Raw genomic sequence first — 17,949 nt, 5'->3', positions numbered from 1 at the left:
CAGAATCCCCGCACGCGTCTTACACGCCAACGTGGCACGCAACGCTACACACAGCTGAGCCGACGGTGTTGTTTGTAGAATCCCTAATCCTCCGTGGTTGGCCTCTGCTTCTTCTCCCCGCCCCGTTGCGCGGTCCTCCGGATGTTCGCGCTCCCGACCCAACGGTCGCAATGTAAGCCAATAGGACGCCGAGGCGAGCGTGTAAGTCGTCAGCATGCCAGTACGAAGATCTCTTCTCTCCCCACACAATCTCCCTCTTCGCTCTCTTTCTCTCTCTGTCAGCCTATCTGTCTCTCTCTCTTTGCTCTCTCTCTCGAATACCTTGACTACCTAACAAACGCTAGGTAGGCATATACCGATATACCTATGTAACCCGGGTAAGCGAGCACCGCTGCGCTGCTCTGCTCGCTTCGCAGCCAAGTATTGCAATAAACCACCCAACAAGTGATTCTACCGCACGGAGTGTTTTGCGCTCGGGCATAACATCGTCGACTACAACTAACTAGTGCACTTGTACGATAGGTAGGCAGTCCAAGTAAGTCCTGGCTCACAGGGTATTTTATCCATGCTTGCGGTTAGGTTAGGTGCCTACCTCCTTTAGGCACTTGCAGCTATTGATCTCTCGCACTTCTCCAACCAGTCCGCCAGCGAGTCTAGGTCCCTAACCTACCTAAGACCTGGTGATCATCCACTGACCAACTGACCAACTACACTGCTCGACCAACCAGCCGACCAACCAACTGCATAGTGCCAACCTGCCGGAGGAGCCCAACAGCGTCGAAATCCATACCAAGAGATACCTACGGATAGGTAAGGGGATAGCAGGACAAGTGACCAAGTCCTAGAATCGGCTACGTGGCGGGGGGGAGGTGGGAGTTTATGACCTTCTGGCGCTGTCTCCGGGAAATCTTGCTGCACGGTAAAGGTGCCATGTTGTTGTTGTTGCTGCTGGTGTCATTTCAAATCAAACGAATTTCTAGCCTCTGCCCTCTTCTCCCTTGTTATCGTCGCCAGCCCTGCACAGGCAATACTATAGGTACCTAGGTAGGTAGATATCTACTTCTACACACCTATAGAGAGGTAACCGCCTAAAGCAGGCATAGATCACCAGCCGTGAATAAAACCAACTCACCTACGAGAGCACCAATCGACGCCGTGATGCGCCCCAGCCCAGATGATCCTCCCCACGTCGCCCTGCGCCAGCCGTCCCGTCTCCCCGTCGGCGATTGGCCTGGTCGTCTTTATCCGGCAGCCTGTCCTGTCCCTCTCAGCCCTTCCGCGCGCGCCCCCGGCCCAATCCCCGTCGTCGATATTTTGGTCCCCCAGCCCGACGTGTCCGTCCCAGCCACGCTGGGTCGACCACGCGCGGCGATCCGCAGCCAATCGCGCGCGCCCTCTCCCGCCGTCAGCCATTTGCCCTCGCGCCCGTCGAGCCCGGCAGCTCGGCAACCCGGCCAAGGCTGGCTCAGCCCCAGCCCCCCGGAACCAACAGCTTCCCGAACCCCATTATGTGGGTAAGCTAGTTGGCCGTCGTCAGCAACGTCGTTCTTCAGCCCAGCGGCTGACCTGGCGAGCGGGCGGGGGGAGGGGGAAGAACCCTTCGCGATTGGCCTGCCCGCACCGCGTTACGCCGTCGCTGTCGATATCGTCCTGACGGAGACGATATGTATAAAGGGCCGGAGCCCTTCCGGCGACGTCCCTACTTTTTTATCTCCCTTCTGCTACCACCCTCGCCTTCATCGCCATCACCATCAACAACTTTCCTACTTTTACTTTTTTCCTCTTTTCTCTTTTCTCTTTCCATTTCCATTTCCGACTCTCTTGTTCTGGTTCTTCTGGTTCTTCCTCTCCCGACAGCTCTTCTCTCGGACCGCTCAATCTCCCTCTACGCAATCCCGCCAATTATCTCGTCCACCCACCAGTCCACCCCGTGAAAATGTTCGCCAAGGCCAGCACCGTCGCCGCTATCCTGGCATTCTGCTCCGTCGCCTCGGCGGCCCCCGCGCCCTGGTCCAGCGTCGGCCCCCACACCGAGACCGCCTCCGCCACCAAGGCCGCCGCCACCGCCGCCCCCGTATCGTCAACCACCGCTACCGCCACTACCGCTACTACCGCCCCGGCCAAGACCCCCGCCGCCGCCACCCCCCCCTCGGGCCTCAGCAAGGTGCAGCAGATCCTGCTCGCCGACACGCGCGCCGACGCGCTCAACAACGTGCTCGCCGACGACGCCGACTTCGTCTTCGACTTCAACCAGGCGCGCAAGTTCGGCCCGGGCAAGGGCGGCGAGATCGTGCTGGCGAACCGCAAGGCGTTCCCGGCGCTGACCGGGACCGGCATCAGCGCGGCCGTCGGGTTCCTGGGGCCGTGCGGCTTCAACACGCCGCACGTGCACAACCGGGCGACGGAGCTGCTGATCGTGGTGCGCGGCGAGGTGGTGTCGGAGATGGTGGTGGAGAACGGCGTGGTGGCCGCGGCGGCTGGGGACGCACCCGCGCGGCCGCGCAACGTGCTCAACACGGTGCGCGAGCTCCAGGCCACGCCGTACTACCCGGGCGCGCTGCACTCGCAGTACAACCCGACGTGCGAGGACGCGGTGTTCGTGGCGCCGCTGTCGAGCGAGGACCCCGGCGCCAACACCATCGCCCAGGCCTACCTCGCGCTGCGCGACGACACCGTCCGCGCCGCCGCCGGCAACCACATCGACGGCGCCGACATCGAAAGGTTCCGCGGCGCCATCAGCCCCAGCGTCGCCCTCGGCGTCGAGCAGTGCCTCCAGAAGTGCGGCATCGCCAAGCGCTAGGTGTCAGCGCCGCCCGCCCGGCCTGCGACCAACAACACCCCCGCCGCGAAGCGCAAACCGGCATAGGTATTAATCGTCCTCGGGCGCTCTAGAATATTAGATGGAGGCATAGACTGGGTCAGCATGACGGTCGGGGCAACCCGACGCAGACGAGGTTACGGGTATGATTGCTTAGCATTTCGGTCCGGAGTTTTCGAAGCGTTTTGGTTCATATACTTTTTTTTTTTTCGGGTTCTCTCACATACGCACACGCACACACACACACACACACACTCTCTCTCTCTCTCTCTCTCCCTCTCTCGCTACGAACTTCACGATACGCAGCAGTTGTCAACAACAACCGCCGCGCAACATTTTACTGTACCCTTCTTAATCCTTAAACCTAGTCAGTCAGGGCGGCCGGTTACTCGGCTACCCTACAATATACCATTCGTTCACTCGTTTGATTAAACAACTCGCAGACGTATGCATTGCCTCTTTTCTTCTTCTTGACACACTTGTCCACCGCCCCCTTTCCTGGTAATATACGTGCCGGCGACGGATACTACCTAGTAGCAAGTAGGTAAGTAGTAGTCTTTACGTAGGCTCATCTCTTCTGTACAGCGCAGGTAACGATACGACGGTCATTGCCTCGGATACCTACTCCCCTAGATAACCCTGGGGTAAGAAGGGAAAGAGTAGAATCAGCTCTAGTCGTTGACCCTGTCAGTGTCGGTGAATGGCTCCAATAATGTCGGCAAGTGTGCATTATCAATCCAAGAGGGAAACTTGTGAGGAGGATGTGTGCAGAGGGCTTGGGGTATCATTTCTATTCGTGGATTCGTTATACAATACGTTGATATCGTACGTCTCGTCTCGTAACTCGTACCTATATTCATCCAACCAGTGCGTCTTATGCATGCTAAGCTTCGCCCCCTCGTCCCCTCCCTCCTCGTGCAAGCCGTCGCTAATTCTCGAGAGCGACGCGTTTATATATCCGTCTGTACTCTCCTCTATCTCTAGCGATCTATCCTCCGCTAGCCCTTCACCCATCCGGGGACCTCCTGGTCGCCACCGTCGGGCGTGATAGCCGTCAGCACCTCGCTCACGGGTGGCCATCCGGCGGCCACGGCGCTGCCCTTTTGCTTCGTGCCCATTATCGCGAAGCGGCCCTGGGAGTGTGCTATGTACCCGTGGAGTAGGCCCTGCGCGACGAGCGATGCAACCATGGATTCGATGTGATCGAGCGTCACCGGCATGTTGCCCCATATGAGACCCTCATTCGGTTGCAGACGCCTAGGACCGCCGGGCGGTGGTACGAGCGTCGAATCTCCCTGGCCCGGGCCGATGCCGGCGTTGTTGGATACGGCCTTGAGGAAGATGCTGTTGATGTGCGGCGGGCGACCCCTAGGCGCCGGCGGCTTCGCAGGGAGGTACCCCTCGAGTCGCTTTTGGATATATGTGGCCGTGGTCAGGAGGAGTGCCAGCTCTAGCGTGGCAGCTTTGCGCGAATCGGCTTCTGTGGGCGCTATGTAAGTCAGTAGGAAGGTGCGACGCGAAAGAGAGCGCCAGAGCAGCGGTCGTAAGCGATATGTCAAGGTCAGAAGCAGGCCTTTACGAAATAGCCACGCCTCGTTTGATTCGATGGCGTGGTGGAAGATGAGGTAGTTGCCGGTACGGATCGACTGCGCGAGCTGCTCGAATATGGGGGCCAGGGGCTGGGCCTCTGGGCGTCGGAGGAGGGCTTGCGAGGGTAGGCGGCCCAAGAGCAGGTTTGCCGGTATCAGATACGTGAGGATGAGCTGGCGATGCTTCTGGAGATTTGGCGGCGTCTGCAAGTAGGCCTCTTGCAGGCATTGCGCCGCTCGCGAGAAGTGATTGTTGATGAAGTGGAAGCGGCCGAGGTAGTACAAATACGTTACTCGCTGAGAAGCCGGGTAGTATGAGAGCGGCGGTGACTTCGCGGTCATATTCGTGAAGAGCTGCTTTGCCAGATGAGATCTGCGGCACTGTGGGTTCTCGAATGTTAGCACGCCGTATACGCGAGGTCGCATCGTCATTCTCTGTCGTACCGTAAATAACAGCTTCAGCGTCACATTGGCGAAGACGTAAACGCCGACTTTTTTGCCCGTAGGTTTGGAGAGGGCCGAGCTCGACCGGTCGGTGAGGCAGGTGGTGAAGAACTTCTGTATGACTTCGGCCGTCACCTCGACGATGGACTTTTGGTCCTCTTCCCCGGTATGCAGAGTAGCTAGGTTCTTGGTAAGGTCGGGCCGCCTGTTCAGCGTCATCGACAGCTTTGAGAGGGAAGAACAGAGCGATATGCTCGTCTGCAGCATGACCGTTCCATAGGTTGGGTTATTAAGCGCCGTCGTGCAGGAACTGGTCTCCGTGTTAGTCGAGAGCGGGGCGGAGGAGTAGAGAGTCGACCGCCGCGGCATACTTGGTCAGCGCAGTAAGCAGTTGATGTGCGCCGAGGAAATCTTCGAAATCCACGACCCTCCAGTACTCGAGGTAGTCCTTCATGAAGGCGTTGAAACCTGGCCAGGCTGTCCCCTGGCCTTCCGGGAGCTCCTCCTCCTCCGGCAGACATGACTCGACGAGCCTCTCGATCGCACTCGCATTCTGATAGCCATCTCTGAGCTCAATAGCGAGCTTGTGGTACTCTTGGGGCACCGGAGGCTCGACCTTGAGCCAATCGCACAGGGACTGGCCGTCGAGAGCCTTGAGAAATCCGCGGATACTGGTGAGGAATTTGATTATTAAGGCCATTGTGGGATCTGCTCAAGGCCTCGGGATCGAAGGATGCCGTTCTTGCTCAGGTTATGGCATCGTGTAGCTGGTACGAGGGAGACGACTGAAAACTGACAGATCTCGATGTCGTTCCGATTGATGGCGACAAGGAATGCTAGGACGAGGGGGTTCAGTCTCAGCTGGTTGGTGGTGATATAAGGTATACAGCAGGTCGAGGAGGCAGGTGGATGTTGTATGAAAATGTTGGATTCACCTTCACCATGGGCGACGCGTTGTCTGGAAATACAGTCAGGCACGTACTGCAGGTACCTACCTAATTTAAGCGGGCGGGAACACCTGTACACAGTACCTACCTAAGTACCTATCTTAGACACATGTAGCAGGGGGTTATCTTTATCCTTGCCGCATACCTTTTGTACCCGGGCAGATACCTAAGTGTAATGTGGTGGGAGGTACCCTCGATAGGCGGGCAGGTGCCTACGTGTAAGTACCTAAGACATGAATCCAATACCTACCTCCTATATGCACATATATATACCTCCTATATGCATGTATATATACCTATATACGTCCTCCCGCAGAAGCGATACAGTGACATCATCATATGCTACACACAAATTCGAGTTCTAGTTGTAGTTGCCTCCTCCCTGAAGCAGGTAGGAGGAAGTAACGGGGGACCTGCCCAAGGTTGGTACTCCTAGTATACATCACTGTATGCGAGTTGTGCATACTGCGTGGTATGTACCTACTGATTCTTCAAATACCTGGCTGGACGCGTCGGTAGATGCATAGGTGAACTGGGTATTTGCACAGATGCGACGGCATCCCTAGGTGAGCGAGCACTCGCATGCTCTACACTTTGCACACGTGAGTTGATGGGTATACGTGTATACCTTTATCCCTCCCGAAATAATTAATCCGTCTCATATTTATACAGATTCGATCCGCTGGACAACCACCGCCGTAGCTGCCCCTCCCCCGTTGCAGATGGCAGCCACGCCGTACTCTCCCGGCTTGAGCTGGTGTAATAACGTGGTGAGGATTCGGGATCCAGAGCTTCCTAGCGCGTGGCCTAGAGATATCGCACCGCCCAGCGGGTTGACTCTCGCATTCTCGAGACCGAGGATCTATCGTGTCTTCTCGTTAGCACCCACCGAGGTGGCCCGGGAATCGCTTATTCGGATCTTACCTTCTCGTTGGCCTTGATGACCGCAGCGAAGGCCTCGTTGAACTCCCAAACCGCCACTTGGTCCTTGGTAATGCCTGCACGCTCCAAAGCTATAGGCACTGCCTTGGCTGGGGCAACAGGGAAGTCCACCGGGTCGATTGCTGCGTCGGCGGAACTGCATATCCTTGCCAGCACCCGCGACCCCCTTCCGAACTGCCGAGCAATGTCCTTGCTTCCGAGCACGAGTGCACTGGCACCGTCGTTGAGCGTGGACGAATTTGCCGCGGTGACTGTGCCCGTGCCGTCGCGGAGGAAAGCCGGCTTTAGCGTCGGAATTTTTTCAGGCTTGACATCCAGGTAGCCCTCGTCGGTGTCGACCACCACCTCCCCCTTCCTGCCTTTGACAGTAACCGGAGCGATTTCGTCCTTAAAAGCGTTGCTCTTCCAGGCTGCTTGCGCTCGCTCGTAGGATTGGATAGCGTATTGGTCTTGGGCTTCCCGGGAGATACCGTGATTCTTGGCAGTGGTTTCGGCGCAGATTCCCATGTGGAACTGGCCGTACACGTCCGTCAATCCGTCCTTGATGAGGCCGTCCTCCAGCTTGACGTGCCCAAACGGCGGTAGGCTGCTCGCACGAGGGACGTAGTACGGAACCTGCGACATGTTCTCCATCCCGCCGGCTATCTGAGCCTCACTCAGGCCAAGCTGGATGTTCTGGGCCGCCAAAACCACCGCCTTCAATCCCGAGGCGCAAACCTTGTTGACGGTCACTGCTTCCACGGACTTGGGAAGATTGGCGAAGATGACGGCTTGCCTAGCCGGAGCTTGACCCACAGAGGCCTGCAAGACGTTGCCTATGTAGACATCCGTGATCTTCTCGACCGGGACCTTGGACTTTTCAAGTGCCGATTTAATAGCCACGGCAGCAAGTTGCGGCGCAGGCACCGTAAGAAAAGCGCCATTGAACTAGACGGCGGCGTGTCTATTAGTTTATGCATCGTAATATTGGCACCGGATCGGAGCAGGAAACCCCACCTTCCCCGTAGGGGTTCGCGATGCGCTCAAAATATATGCATCCCGAACCTCTTGCCACCGCGCAGTCTGCGTCGAGAAGCGCCGTGATGCCGCGAAAGCGCGGAGAGGTGCCCGGCTTCTAGCGGCGGATCCGAAGACACCAATTCGGTGTGCCATTTTGTCACGTAGCCTTCAGCGAGAGGGGGAAAAAAGGGAGCACCTGGCTAGCACGCTCGGAAACCAGCTCAATGGCGTTCTTGGGAGGGGGGGGAGGGGATCGGTCGGTAGCCGTCCAACTTTGAGAGGTCGAAGAACGAGGAGTTAACATGCCACGGCTGTAACGACGGGGAGATTTAGACGGCTTAAGTCCTGCATCGCCTTTGGATTGGCGGTTCGCTGCACCTCGGCTTGCAACGGAAGAACGACCTCTTGCATAGCCAGTTTACCGGCCAGGAGGGACCTTCTTAGCAGATATGGGCGGGTAGGCTGGTCTGCAGGCAGGTACATAGGGAGGCACATTGTATGTAGGTACCTCAGGTAACCTTTACCTTGCATGTACGTGTACAGGTAAGGGTCCACTAGAGGGGAAGCGACGCTGCCCCTCCTCCAGTAAACCGTGGGAATCGAACCTGCCGAGGCGAAACGCCAACCTGGGGAAGGACTGGACTGTCTGTACCTAGCTTAGGTACCTTGTACCCGGTGTCAATCCGACTTTTCACGTGCTGTAGTCGGGTTTTATGGATGTTTAGTGGATGTGGGCAGGTAAGTACTCGGATACAAGGTACCTAGTAGATGGACCCTTTGCCCGCGTGGCGGCGGGCCGCCTGTAAAGCCTGCGAAGTCGGACAGTACGCCGACATTAGTCATCTCTCTAAGGTACCTCCCGCACACGCTGTTATCAAAACACCCGCTACCGGGTAAGCCTACGTGCCTTATATATATACCTACCTTAGGTACCTACCATACCGGGAGGGGGGGGTCTATGGACAGTATGTCAGCAATAGAGTCGGGGTACGGACACGGTAACTAAATCTAGTAAGGGTTACCTATTCTTTCGAAAGAGCTAAAAGAATTACAGCAAGGGTCGCGGTACCGACCTTATTACCTTCCCTTCTTATAATTTCAGAATAGTTTTTATAACTACGTAGGAACTAATATCCAGACGGATATAATGTCTATATATTCTATAGGTACCTACCTACCTACCTACCTACCTAGACCTACATACCTAGACCTACCTACCTAGACCTACCTACTGAGGAGGAGCAGAGCGTACGCGATACCTAGAGACCTAGATATATTCACTTGAAAGTATACTCTATCGAAGATTATAATACGTACGATAGTCTAAGATAAATAAAACTAATATCGCTATATTAATCGAAAGGTAAGGAATCTAATATAGTTATCGTATCTTAGCTATATCCTTTAGTCGTAGAGATATAGTAGTTACTAGCCCGAAGGTATAAGAGGTAAGGGAAGAAAAGGGATAAAACGTAAAAGTTACTTATTCGGTTATAGCGGTACGACGAAATAACTTAAGCGCCTATAACTAAAATAAATATATTAATCGGAAAACGATAAATCTAATAATAAAAACGAATCTTTAATTAAGGTAAAAATAATAAAGATAGTAATTTAACTAAGTAATAAATTAGATAATAAGCATAGTATATTTCATATTTACGGAAGCTATGATTACTTTATATAGGTATAAGGCCTATCGTAACGTATTACGTAATATATTAAAAGGGTATATCTTATCGTATTACTATAGCCTCCTTAGTTTAATTATACCGTAAGAGATAATTAAATTAAAAGGGATAGTACGGTATATTTTAATTAATATTTCCCTTTAAAAAACTACCGCGAAACTCTATTCTATCGACTATTATTTAATTACTATCGTCGTGCCTTTAACTTTTCGTTTAATATTATAAGGAAGCCCTTTTATTACTTTACGGCTAACTTAGCCCGGTTTATCCTCGCCGATTTAACCCGATCGGCGTTTTCCTTCTTTATTTCGGCTACCTTCTTCTTAGTTTCGTTCTAGCCCTCCTAATTAAAGGAATAGTAAGGAAGCGGACGCGTCCCGAGGGTTAAATAGGTATTTCTCCTCTACTTATACGATATAAAGGTTTCCCCCGATTAAAAAGCCTTAATCCTTTCTAGTCCGGAAGAAGGAAAGAAACGCGCTATAACCTTAACGAGGTTATTATAGCGGAGGTTTACGTCCGCTAATACGAAAAAGTAAAAGGAATTAAGTATTAAGGTTATAAAAAAACGATAGACTTCGGCTCATACGATAAACCGAACGGAGGATTTACGGCTAAGGGGCTCGCCGATCGGCGTACTTTAAGCGGATATTATAACGTTAATAAGGTTAATTCGCTTCTAGTAATTTACGGCTTACCGAAAACGCTTAACGATACCTATCCCTCCCTTTAAAACTTAAACGCTATAAAATTATTCTACTACCTCGGCGTATTTTCTTATAATATTAAAGAGGTTAAGGCCCTTATTCTTTTAGGCTTAGCGCGCGACTTCGATCGATCGTTTAAAGATAAGATACGGTAAAATGCCGCTCTAAAAACCGTAATTAAAGCTATCTTATTAATTTATTAACGCGACGTAATAAGTAAATTAAGGGATTATATTAAGCTCGAGATTACCGTCTTCCTATACTTACCGTAATTAACCGAACGCGTACGTCGCCCGATCGAAAGCGTCGTTCCTAACTATATTAAAGCTAAATAATTTTTAAGGCTTAAGGAGGTATAATACTACGGCGAAATAAACTTAAGAGAACTTTAAAGAATCGGTAATAATTCGTTCGAGGTTTATTAAATCCGTATAAATCGTAAAGACTAAAATAAAAATAAGATTATCGAGAAAGTACTAACGGGTTAAGAAGTTAAACGATCCTACCGATCGATAGCCTATCGTTTAATACGGGTTTACTTCGAAGGCCGCCTTTCTACCTTTAAGGTCGTAGCTAGTTATAGTATAAAAGGCGCGGATATCTTCGTTAATAAGGTAGTCGTAACGGACGAGGCATACGAAAAAGTTAGCTAAGGCTACCCTCGTTTATTCCTATAATTACTAGTCTATAGTTCGGGGTCGATTAATAAATAACCGGAAGGCCTAGGCTATATCGGATCCTAACTCGATCGGACCTTTCCTCGAATCGTAATTATTTAAAGTATTAAGTTAATATTCCTTTATATTATTCTAGTTATTTTTACTACCGTAAATCTCCCGTAGGAGTTTAATTAAGTCGGCTAAATCGGCGCGACGTACGTCTTTATAAACGGAAGAAAGGGAAAAGGAGAGAGAAATTCCGGCGGAGCGGGAGGAAAATATCGTAAAAATAAATAAAAGAATTAAAGGAAGGAAGAAAAAAGATAATAAATTAAAGGTAAAAATAAGAATTTAAATCAATAATAAGAAAGGTAGGCTAGAGATTAATAGGAATATAATAATTATAAGAAGGAGATTTTCGGAATAAGATACCTAAAAAGGAAAAAGAGAGAAAGGAAGGGAGACGTATTAACGATATAATTAGATATACTGTAGTGGTGCGGTGGATCTAGGCCACGTAGCCTTTTCGATGTATATTTATATGGGTCGCGTACTTATATTTTCATTAGTTAGACTTAGACCTGTAGATATTATAGCCTATAGCCATTTATTCGTTTCTTACCATGCCTTTCTAGCTATCCTCGTCTTTGCCTTTCTAGTCTTCCTTTCCTAGCTGCCGTTTTTAGCTGGCCGATTAACCGATTATAGCTGTTTATAGCTATGATCTTAGTTGATCGGCACTAGGCCAGTTGTTGGTAGTTGGGTAGCCCTTTTCGTGCCTCCGTTAGCGTGCCTACGCTGCTCCTGTTCAATACCTTTACGGCTAACGCTTTAGGAAAGCGCGTTTTCTTACGTACGTATAAAGTTATAATAAGAAACGCGTTAGCTTATAACTTTCTATTATATACTTTTAATAAAGTAATAAGTACGTACGTTTATAAATTCGTAATTAAACGTAGGCTAAGATAGGTATTATCGAAACTCTCCTAAGTACGGTACTTACGACCTAAGTAACGTATTCGACTTTCTCGTTTTCGTCCGACCTTTCTTCTTATTTCTCGTTATTTTACGGTTCCGATTTACTTCCTTTCTTTTATTTCTTAGGTCCTTTATCTTCGTTTTAATTCGTTTTTCGATTTTTTTTAATTCTAGATTTATAATTTCGTCGTTTCTATCTTTCTTTTTTTTATATATATATATAATAAATCTTATTATTTAGAAGTAATTCCTTAAACTAAACCGGGCGACCGCCCTTAAGCTATTCGAGTAACTAAAGGCTACGGGAATTACCGACGAAGAGATTACTGGGGCGTTTAAAAAGGCTAAGAAGAATAAAAAGAAAGCCGTAACGTATTAACGGATTAAATCGATACCGCCGCCGGTAAACCTAATAAATAAATAGCCCGACGAATCCTTTCGCCGCTTACCTTTTACCGAGGAATTCCGGGACGTTAATCGGCTAATCCCTAAGCCTTAGTAGGTACCGTACGCCTCGTATTTCCGTCCCTTAGACTAAAGCCCGAAAGTAATTATCGGCCGGTAGCTTTAAAGTATCGAAGGAATTCGGGTAATAAACTAATAGCGCTAGATATATAGCTCTTAATATTAATAGGATTTATTAATCGAAAGCTATATTAATTAATAATAAGATAATTCGTAACGTTCGGTTTTATTTTCTAAATAAACCGGTAATCGGCCGGTATATCGTATAGGAGATTATAAGTAAGGACTTTTAAGAGGTTACCTACCTTTAGAACTATATTATATCCTTCGTTCGTTACGTTTAATCCTTTCGCCGTCGGACGTTATTTATAAAGATTAATAATAAGGGCCCGGTTAGTAAGTATTTCCGTCGATTAACGACGGACCTTCGTTACGTCGTTAATTTATTTGTTTAATAATATAAGGTACCTAACGAGGTACCTTATTAGTATTACGAGCGCCGGTTCGCCTCCTCTAATACCGCTAAATACGTAGGTATATAGCCCTTCTTTTCCTACCGATCCCTAGCCTTTAATCGTATCTTTAGGTATTCCTACGGCGTTTATCTCTTCTTTATTAACGGGATACGTTATAAATTCCGGGACGAGCGGTTTACCTACCTACGGGTAAGGATAAATCGTAATCCCCTTTTAATAAAGGATCTAAACTAAGCCTTATACCCGCTTATAATATAAGTAACGAAAGAGGAGTTATTATTTATAATAAACTTAAAGATCGCTACTTTCCGGAGGTCGGAAAGTAAGTAAGTTTTTAGTTTTCTTAATAACTAATAAATAAAGGATAGAATAAAAAGGTAGAAAGGAAAAGAGAGGTATTAATCGGCGGATATACGTTACTTCTGGCTTATTTTTAAACGCGTATTCCTTTTCTTTCCTTTTTCTTTCGCTTTTATTAATATAAATTACTTTCCTTACTTTTCCTTTAAATACTAAAATATACCTATATTAAAATATAATAATTACGTAATACTAAGATATTAATATCCCGGATTCCTAACGATAAACGCAAAGGATAATTTATTTAAATATAAGAACGCGTTAATCGGCGTTAATAATCTATAAAAATATACTTTCTTTTAAAGTAAGAAATAAGAAAGGGCGTATTTATTAGTATTATAATTTAAGGTACTAATTTTATATATAGGCTATCGGTTTAATAACCATATAGGAATAACTTCTTTCCTTCCTTACTTAAGAAAGCGATTATATATTAAACTCCTAAGCTTTATTACTCTTCGATCGGTATAGGTAGGTTATTTTAAGATATTATAGCCTTATTATACTATAGTAAGAGGGTTATTTATTAAATCGGGTCGATCTTCTTAGTCCGGGTTTATCGTTAGATATAACTTCGTATCCTTTAAGCTTTTTATTTAATATTTTTACTATAATTCGTACCTTATCGTTCGGGGCTAACCATTTTTCTTCTTCGTCGTCGATTACCGAGGACATAAGCTCTAGGCCTCCTTTAGCTTAGGAATCGTTAGTAATCGTCGATTCCTAGTCCTTATATTTAATTAGTAATAAGCGTATAATTTATTCGTCCTCCTCCGGGTTCTTTAGTTCTTAAAACCCGTTAATATCTTAAATAAATTTCCGTAGTTTATAGCCTAAAACTAAGTATAATAACGTAACTTTATCCGGTTCTTTAAGCTTATAACGATTATAGTTTAAATCTTCGGCGATTAGGTACGGTTTCTTTTAATAGTACTTTAGTTTTACGGCTATCGACTTATTTATATATCGTAACGTATCGTATAATAATACGAGGTCGTCGGCTTTTAAGGGCTTTTTTCGTATCCGGTAAGCGTTCTTTTCGTCCTAATACCGGGTAGCTTCTTTATATTTAATCGCTAGAACCTTAGTTACGGTTAATATATCTTCCTAGCGTTTCTCGATTAATCGTACGCGTATTATAGTGGTGCGGTAAGACATGCCCTCTTGATGTATTACGTAATACGCTACGATAGGCCTTATGCCTATATAGAGTAACCATAGCTCCCGTAAGTACGGGATATGGGATGTTTATTATTTAGTTTATTACTTAGTTAGATTGCTATCTTTATTATTTTTACCTTAATTAAAGATTTATTTTTACCATTAGATTCGTCGTTTTCCGATTAGTATATTTATTTTAATTATAAGCGCTTAAGTTACTTCGTCGTACCGCTATAACCGAATAAGTGACTTTTACGTTTTGCTTCTTTTCTTCCCTTACTTCTTATACCTTCGGGTTAGCGACTACTATATCTCTACGACTAAGGGGTATAGCTAAGATACGATAACTATATTAGATTCCTTGCCTTTCGATTAATATAGCGATACTAGTTTTATCCGTCTTAGATTATCGTACGTACTATAGTCTTCGATAGAATATACTTTCGAGTAAACCTATCCGGGTTTTTAATATCGCGTACGCTTTATTCCTCCTTAGTAGCGACTACCTTATAACTTTTTCGACCCCTTAACCTTTAGTTTACGGAGTTTCTATTACGTTATTAGGATTTAAAGGATACCGATCGCCGTCGGCGCCGCTATTTAACCCGCGAAATAGCCCGCGTTTTACGTTAAATAAAATATCCCGCCTTATGGTTATTTATCTACTATAGGAAGATACGTATAAGCCCGGGAACTTTTATAACGATACTACCGCTACTAGGGGTAGTACTTAGTCTTCGATACTAACCGCTTTCCCGAACCGTTAATAGTATAGTATATTTCGTGCGAGTAAATAGAGCTTATAGCGATTAAGGCAGCCCCCTTATAATTATTTACCTACTATATAGAGGACGTACGAGCGCCTTAATATAAATTGCGATAACTTATACGACCCGCTACTCCCTTATTAATACTAAGGGCGGATAAAGGCTAATAGTAATTATACCTTAACCGACCTTACGATAGCTTTTTTTTTCCTTTAAACCTATTAATCGATATAAACTAAATATATGAATATTAATAACTTATTATACTAAAGGTATTTTAGGATACCTAGGCGTAGCGATTCGACGATATAGTATACGATATAATATAGATATTTATATTAATAATATAAATAGGAATTAATAAATTAATAGCTATTAGTAACCGATAGTTTTAAAGAGAATTAGGAATTAATATTAATAAGACTACGTAGATATAAAGGATTAAGGAAACGGAATTAAAGTCGAGCTAATAGGTATACCTATATATAGGCTAGCTTTATATTACTAATTAATAATTAGTATAGCGAGAAGTATTAATATAGGCGTAAAACGGCGCCTAGCGGTAATGCCGCTAATATTATTAAATAGCCCCCGTTAGATCGAAACCGGCCTATAGCTATAACCGGTATCGTATTTAACGCGATTCTTTACTCGGGATTTATCCCCTATACGTATTACTTTAACGAAGGTTATACGTTAAGAGTTTTAAACCTTAATAAGAGGAATTATCGTCGACTTATTTATAATAATTAAATTATTAATCTAAGGAATACGTATCGTATTTTAATTAGGCGTTAGCCGATTAAAGAAGCTCGTATAATACCTAAATCCTATCGATCGGGATAATATAATAGATAATAATATACCTATATTAAAGGAAAAGTATTAGGACATAGATAATAGTTATTATACCTTTACTCCTATGTTAGATAATAAGACCCCTACTACCCCCCTTTTTACTTTATACTTCGTATCGTTAAATTAAACGGAGTTTATAGTTAGGAAACGGAGTAGATCGTTATTAGGACCCGAAGTAATAAAGACTAAACTACTAATAAAGACCTTAAAAGTCGATATTAGCTTTCCGTCCTTATATCCGCCCGAAGAGGAAGAGGACGACGATAAAACTCCTACTTAGCTACCCCTTAACCGCGGTTCTATACTTATCCCGTTAATCCTTATGATATTATTTTAAAATAATAATAACGGGGCCTTTAGTAGCTAGAATATATCGGTAGCTACCCCGATTATCGTAATACTAGTTATTAGATTCCCTAACCCTACCGATTATCCTAGGCTTAAGTTTAACGAATATAATATAACTTAGTAACTAAAGAAGGTAAATCGATTATTTAACCGTTACCGTATAAGCGACGACGATAAGATTAAGGAGATCGGCGAATAAATTACGACCGAGATTATTAGGGAGCGTATTAACGACGTTACGAAGGATTAAACGATTTAAAGAGTTATCGTTATAGCCTTAAAGTATTACTTTAGGATTACCGATAAACTAGGTTAAGCTAACGTTAAGCGTAAACTCGTATAGCTAGAACGAGGTAACGTAATTAACGATCCTAAGGCGATCTTTACGTATCTTATAAACCATAAACGTTTTTCCAAGCTTATAAACGATAACGGAAAGCTTCTTTAGAAAGTAGGATACCTAACCGATAAACTTCGGATATTCCTAATTATAAAGTTCTATAAAACGGGAGACTATAATTATAATAAGATCGGAGATATCGATTATCGGATTCTTTATACTTAGCTTTATAAGTAAGCGGAACGTCGTATAATAGTATAAATTACCGATAGGACCTAAGCCGAGGAATGACGATAGTAGAAAACGGTAACTTTCGAGGAGCCCGAAAAGCCTATAATATAAATAGTTTAACGATTAACGATTCCTAGCCTTTAGCTACCTTTATTACCGCCTTCCTCGTAACCTAGACCCTTTTACGGCTACCTAAATATTAGTTAGGAAGCTAGTATATAAGCCTTCTACGACCGATTTAACGCTTTAGAGATAAAGATAACTTCGTAGAACTATCGTTAGGATAATAGCTCTTATGGCCTTAGGGATACGTACGGCGCCGATTAATAATATTAATAAAAAAACCCGTTCTTAGTAAACGCGGTTCGGAACCTAAGTCTTTATAACCTATAAACTAACGAAAGGACCTTAGTAGGCTTTAGACGTAGTATTATACTAAGCTACCGAGGCATACGTAATAAGATTTTATTAACCTAAACGAGTAATTATAGGGAATTCGAATGCTAGTTTTACGGTATTTTCGATCGGTTTTATAACTATAGCCGTTATTCGTTACTAATGGATATAACCTAGAATCGGTTCTGTTATAGGAGTAACGAACGATTATATTACTTCGAGAACGAAAACCTAAATAAGCCGGAGTTAATATTAATCCTAGGATCGATTATTACCTAAGTTAAGCGTAAAGGAGAACCGATCGCTTATTATATCTTATTTTACGTATATTAAAGTAAGGAATCTCTAGAGTAAGTACGTAGGATAGTATATTATTATTTAGCCGGAAAGCTAAAGCTTATATCCTTCGACTTACGATACTTTAAGAGCGAGGAAGTAGTACTAAAGTAGGAAGAGATACTAAGAGCTATATCGGAGATTAACGTTATTTAGATAATCGAACGTAAATATAACTACGAATTATACGAGACGGGGATCTTAGGTTATAGTTAAACTAAGGGTTTTATCGACGACGAAGGTATTTATTATTATAAGGGTATTATTAAAACGGACCTAATCGAAGTTAACGCGGTTAAGCGAGTTAAAGGTTTTAACGGCGAATATATCGAAAGAGAAGTACCTGATTAAGAGGATATAAAAGTCCTATCGTTATAGCTTAAGCGTAAACCGATTAAAGCCGGTAAGAACGCTACTTCGAATACGAACGACCTAGC

General features: G+C 45.5%; 3 protein-coding genes across 3 annotated transcripts; 2 read left to right on the top strand and 1 right to left on the bottom strand.

The window, feature by feature from the left end:
* Positions 1 to 1,277: 1,277 nt before the first annotated feature.
* GGS23DRAFT_557509 (uncharacterized protein) lies at positions 1,278 to 2,173 on the top strand. The gene has a single exon (XM_051515710.1). It carries the CDS (start codon positions 1,665 to 1,667, stop codon positions 1,932 to 1,934), a length of 270 nt encoding a protein of 89 aa, XP_051373766.1. The 5' UTR covers positions 1,278 to 1,664; the 3' UTR covers positions 1,935 to 2,173.
* Positions 1,278 to 3,303, top strand: GGS23DRAFT_557508 (RmlC-like cupin domain-containing protein). The gene has a single exon (XM_051515709.1). The coding sequence runs from the start codon at positions 1,937 to 1,939 to the stop codon at positions 2,798 to 2,800; it is 864 nt and encodes a 287-aa protein (XP_051373765.1). The 5' UTR covers positions 1,278 to 1,936; the 3' UTR covers positions 2,801 to 3,303.
* A 513-nt stretch (positions 3,304 to 3,816) lies between these two features.
* GGS23DRAFT_603725 (thiolase) lies at positions 3,817 to 7,892 on the bottom strand (the record flags this gene model as incomplete). The annotated part of the gene is made up of 8 exons (XM_051519508.1): positions 3,817 to 4,788; positions 4,852 to 5,161; positions 5,223 to 5,559; positions 6,049 to 6,051; positions 6,298 to 6,301; positions 6,532 to 6,660; positions 6,723 to 7,667; positions 7,737 to 7,892. The coding sequence occupies 8 exons, from the start codon at positions 7,890 to 7,892 to the stop codon at positions 3,817 to 3,819; spliced, it is 2,856 nt and encodes a 951-aa protein (XP_051373764.1).
* Positions 7,893 to 17,949: the final 10,057 nt, after the last annotated feature.

Source organism: Durotheca rogersii, assembly GCF_024521655.1.
Source record: "Durotheca rogersii strain YMJ 92031201 chromosome Unknown GGS23scaffold_5, whole genome shotgun sequence".
In the NCBI taxonomy this organism is placed as follows: Eukaryota; Fungi; Ascomycota; class Sordariomycetes; order Xylariales; family Xylariaceae; genus Durotheca; species Durotheca rogersii.
This window is presented reverse-complemented; position numbering and strand designations above follow the sequence as displayed.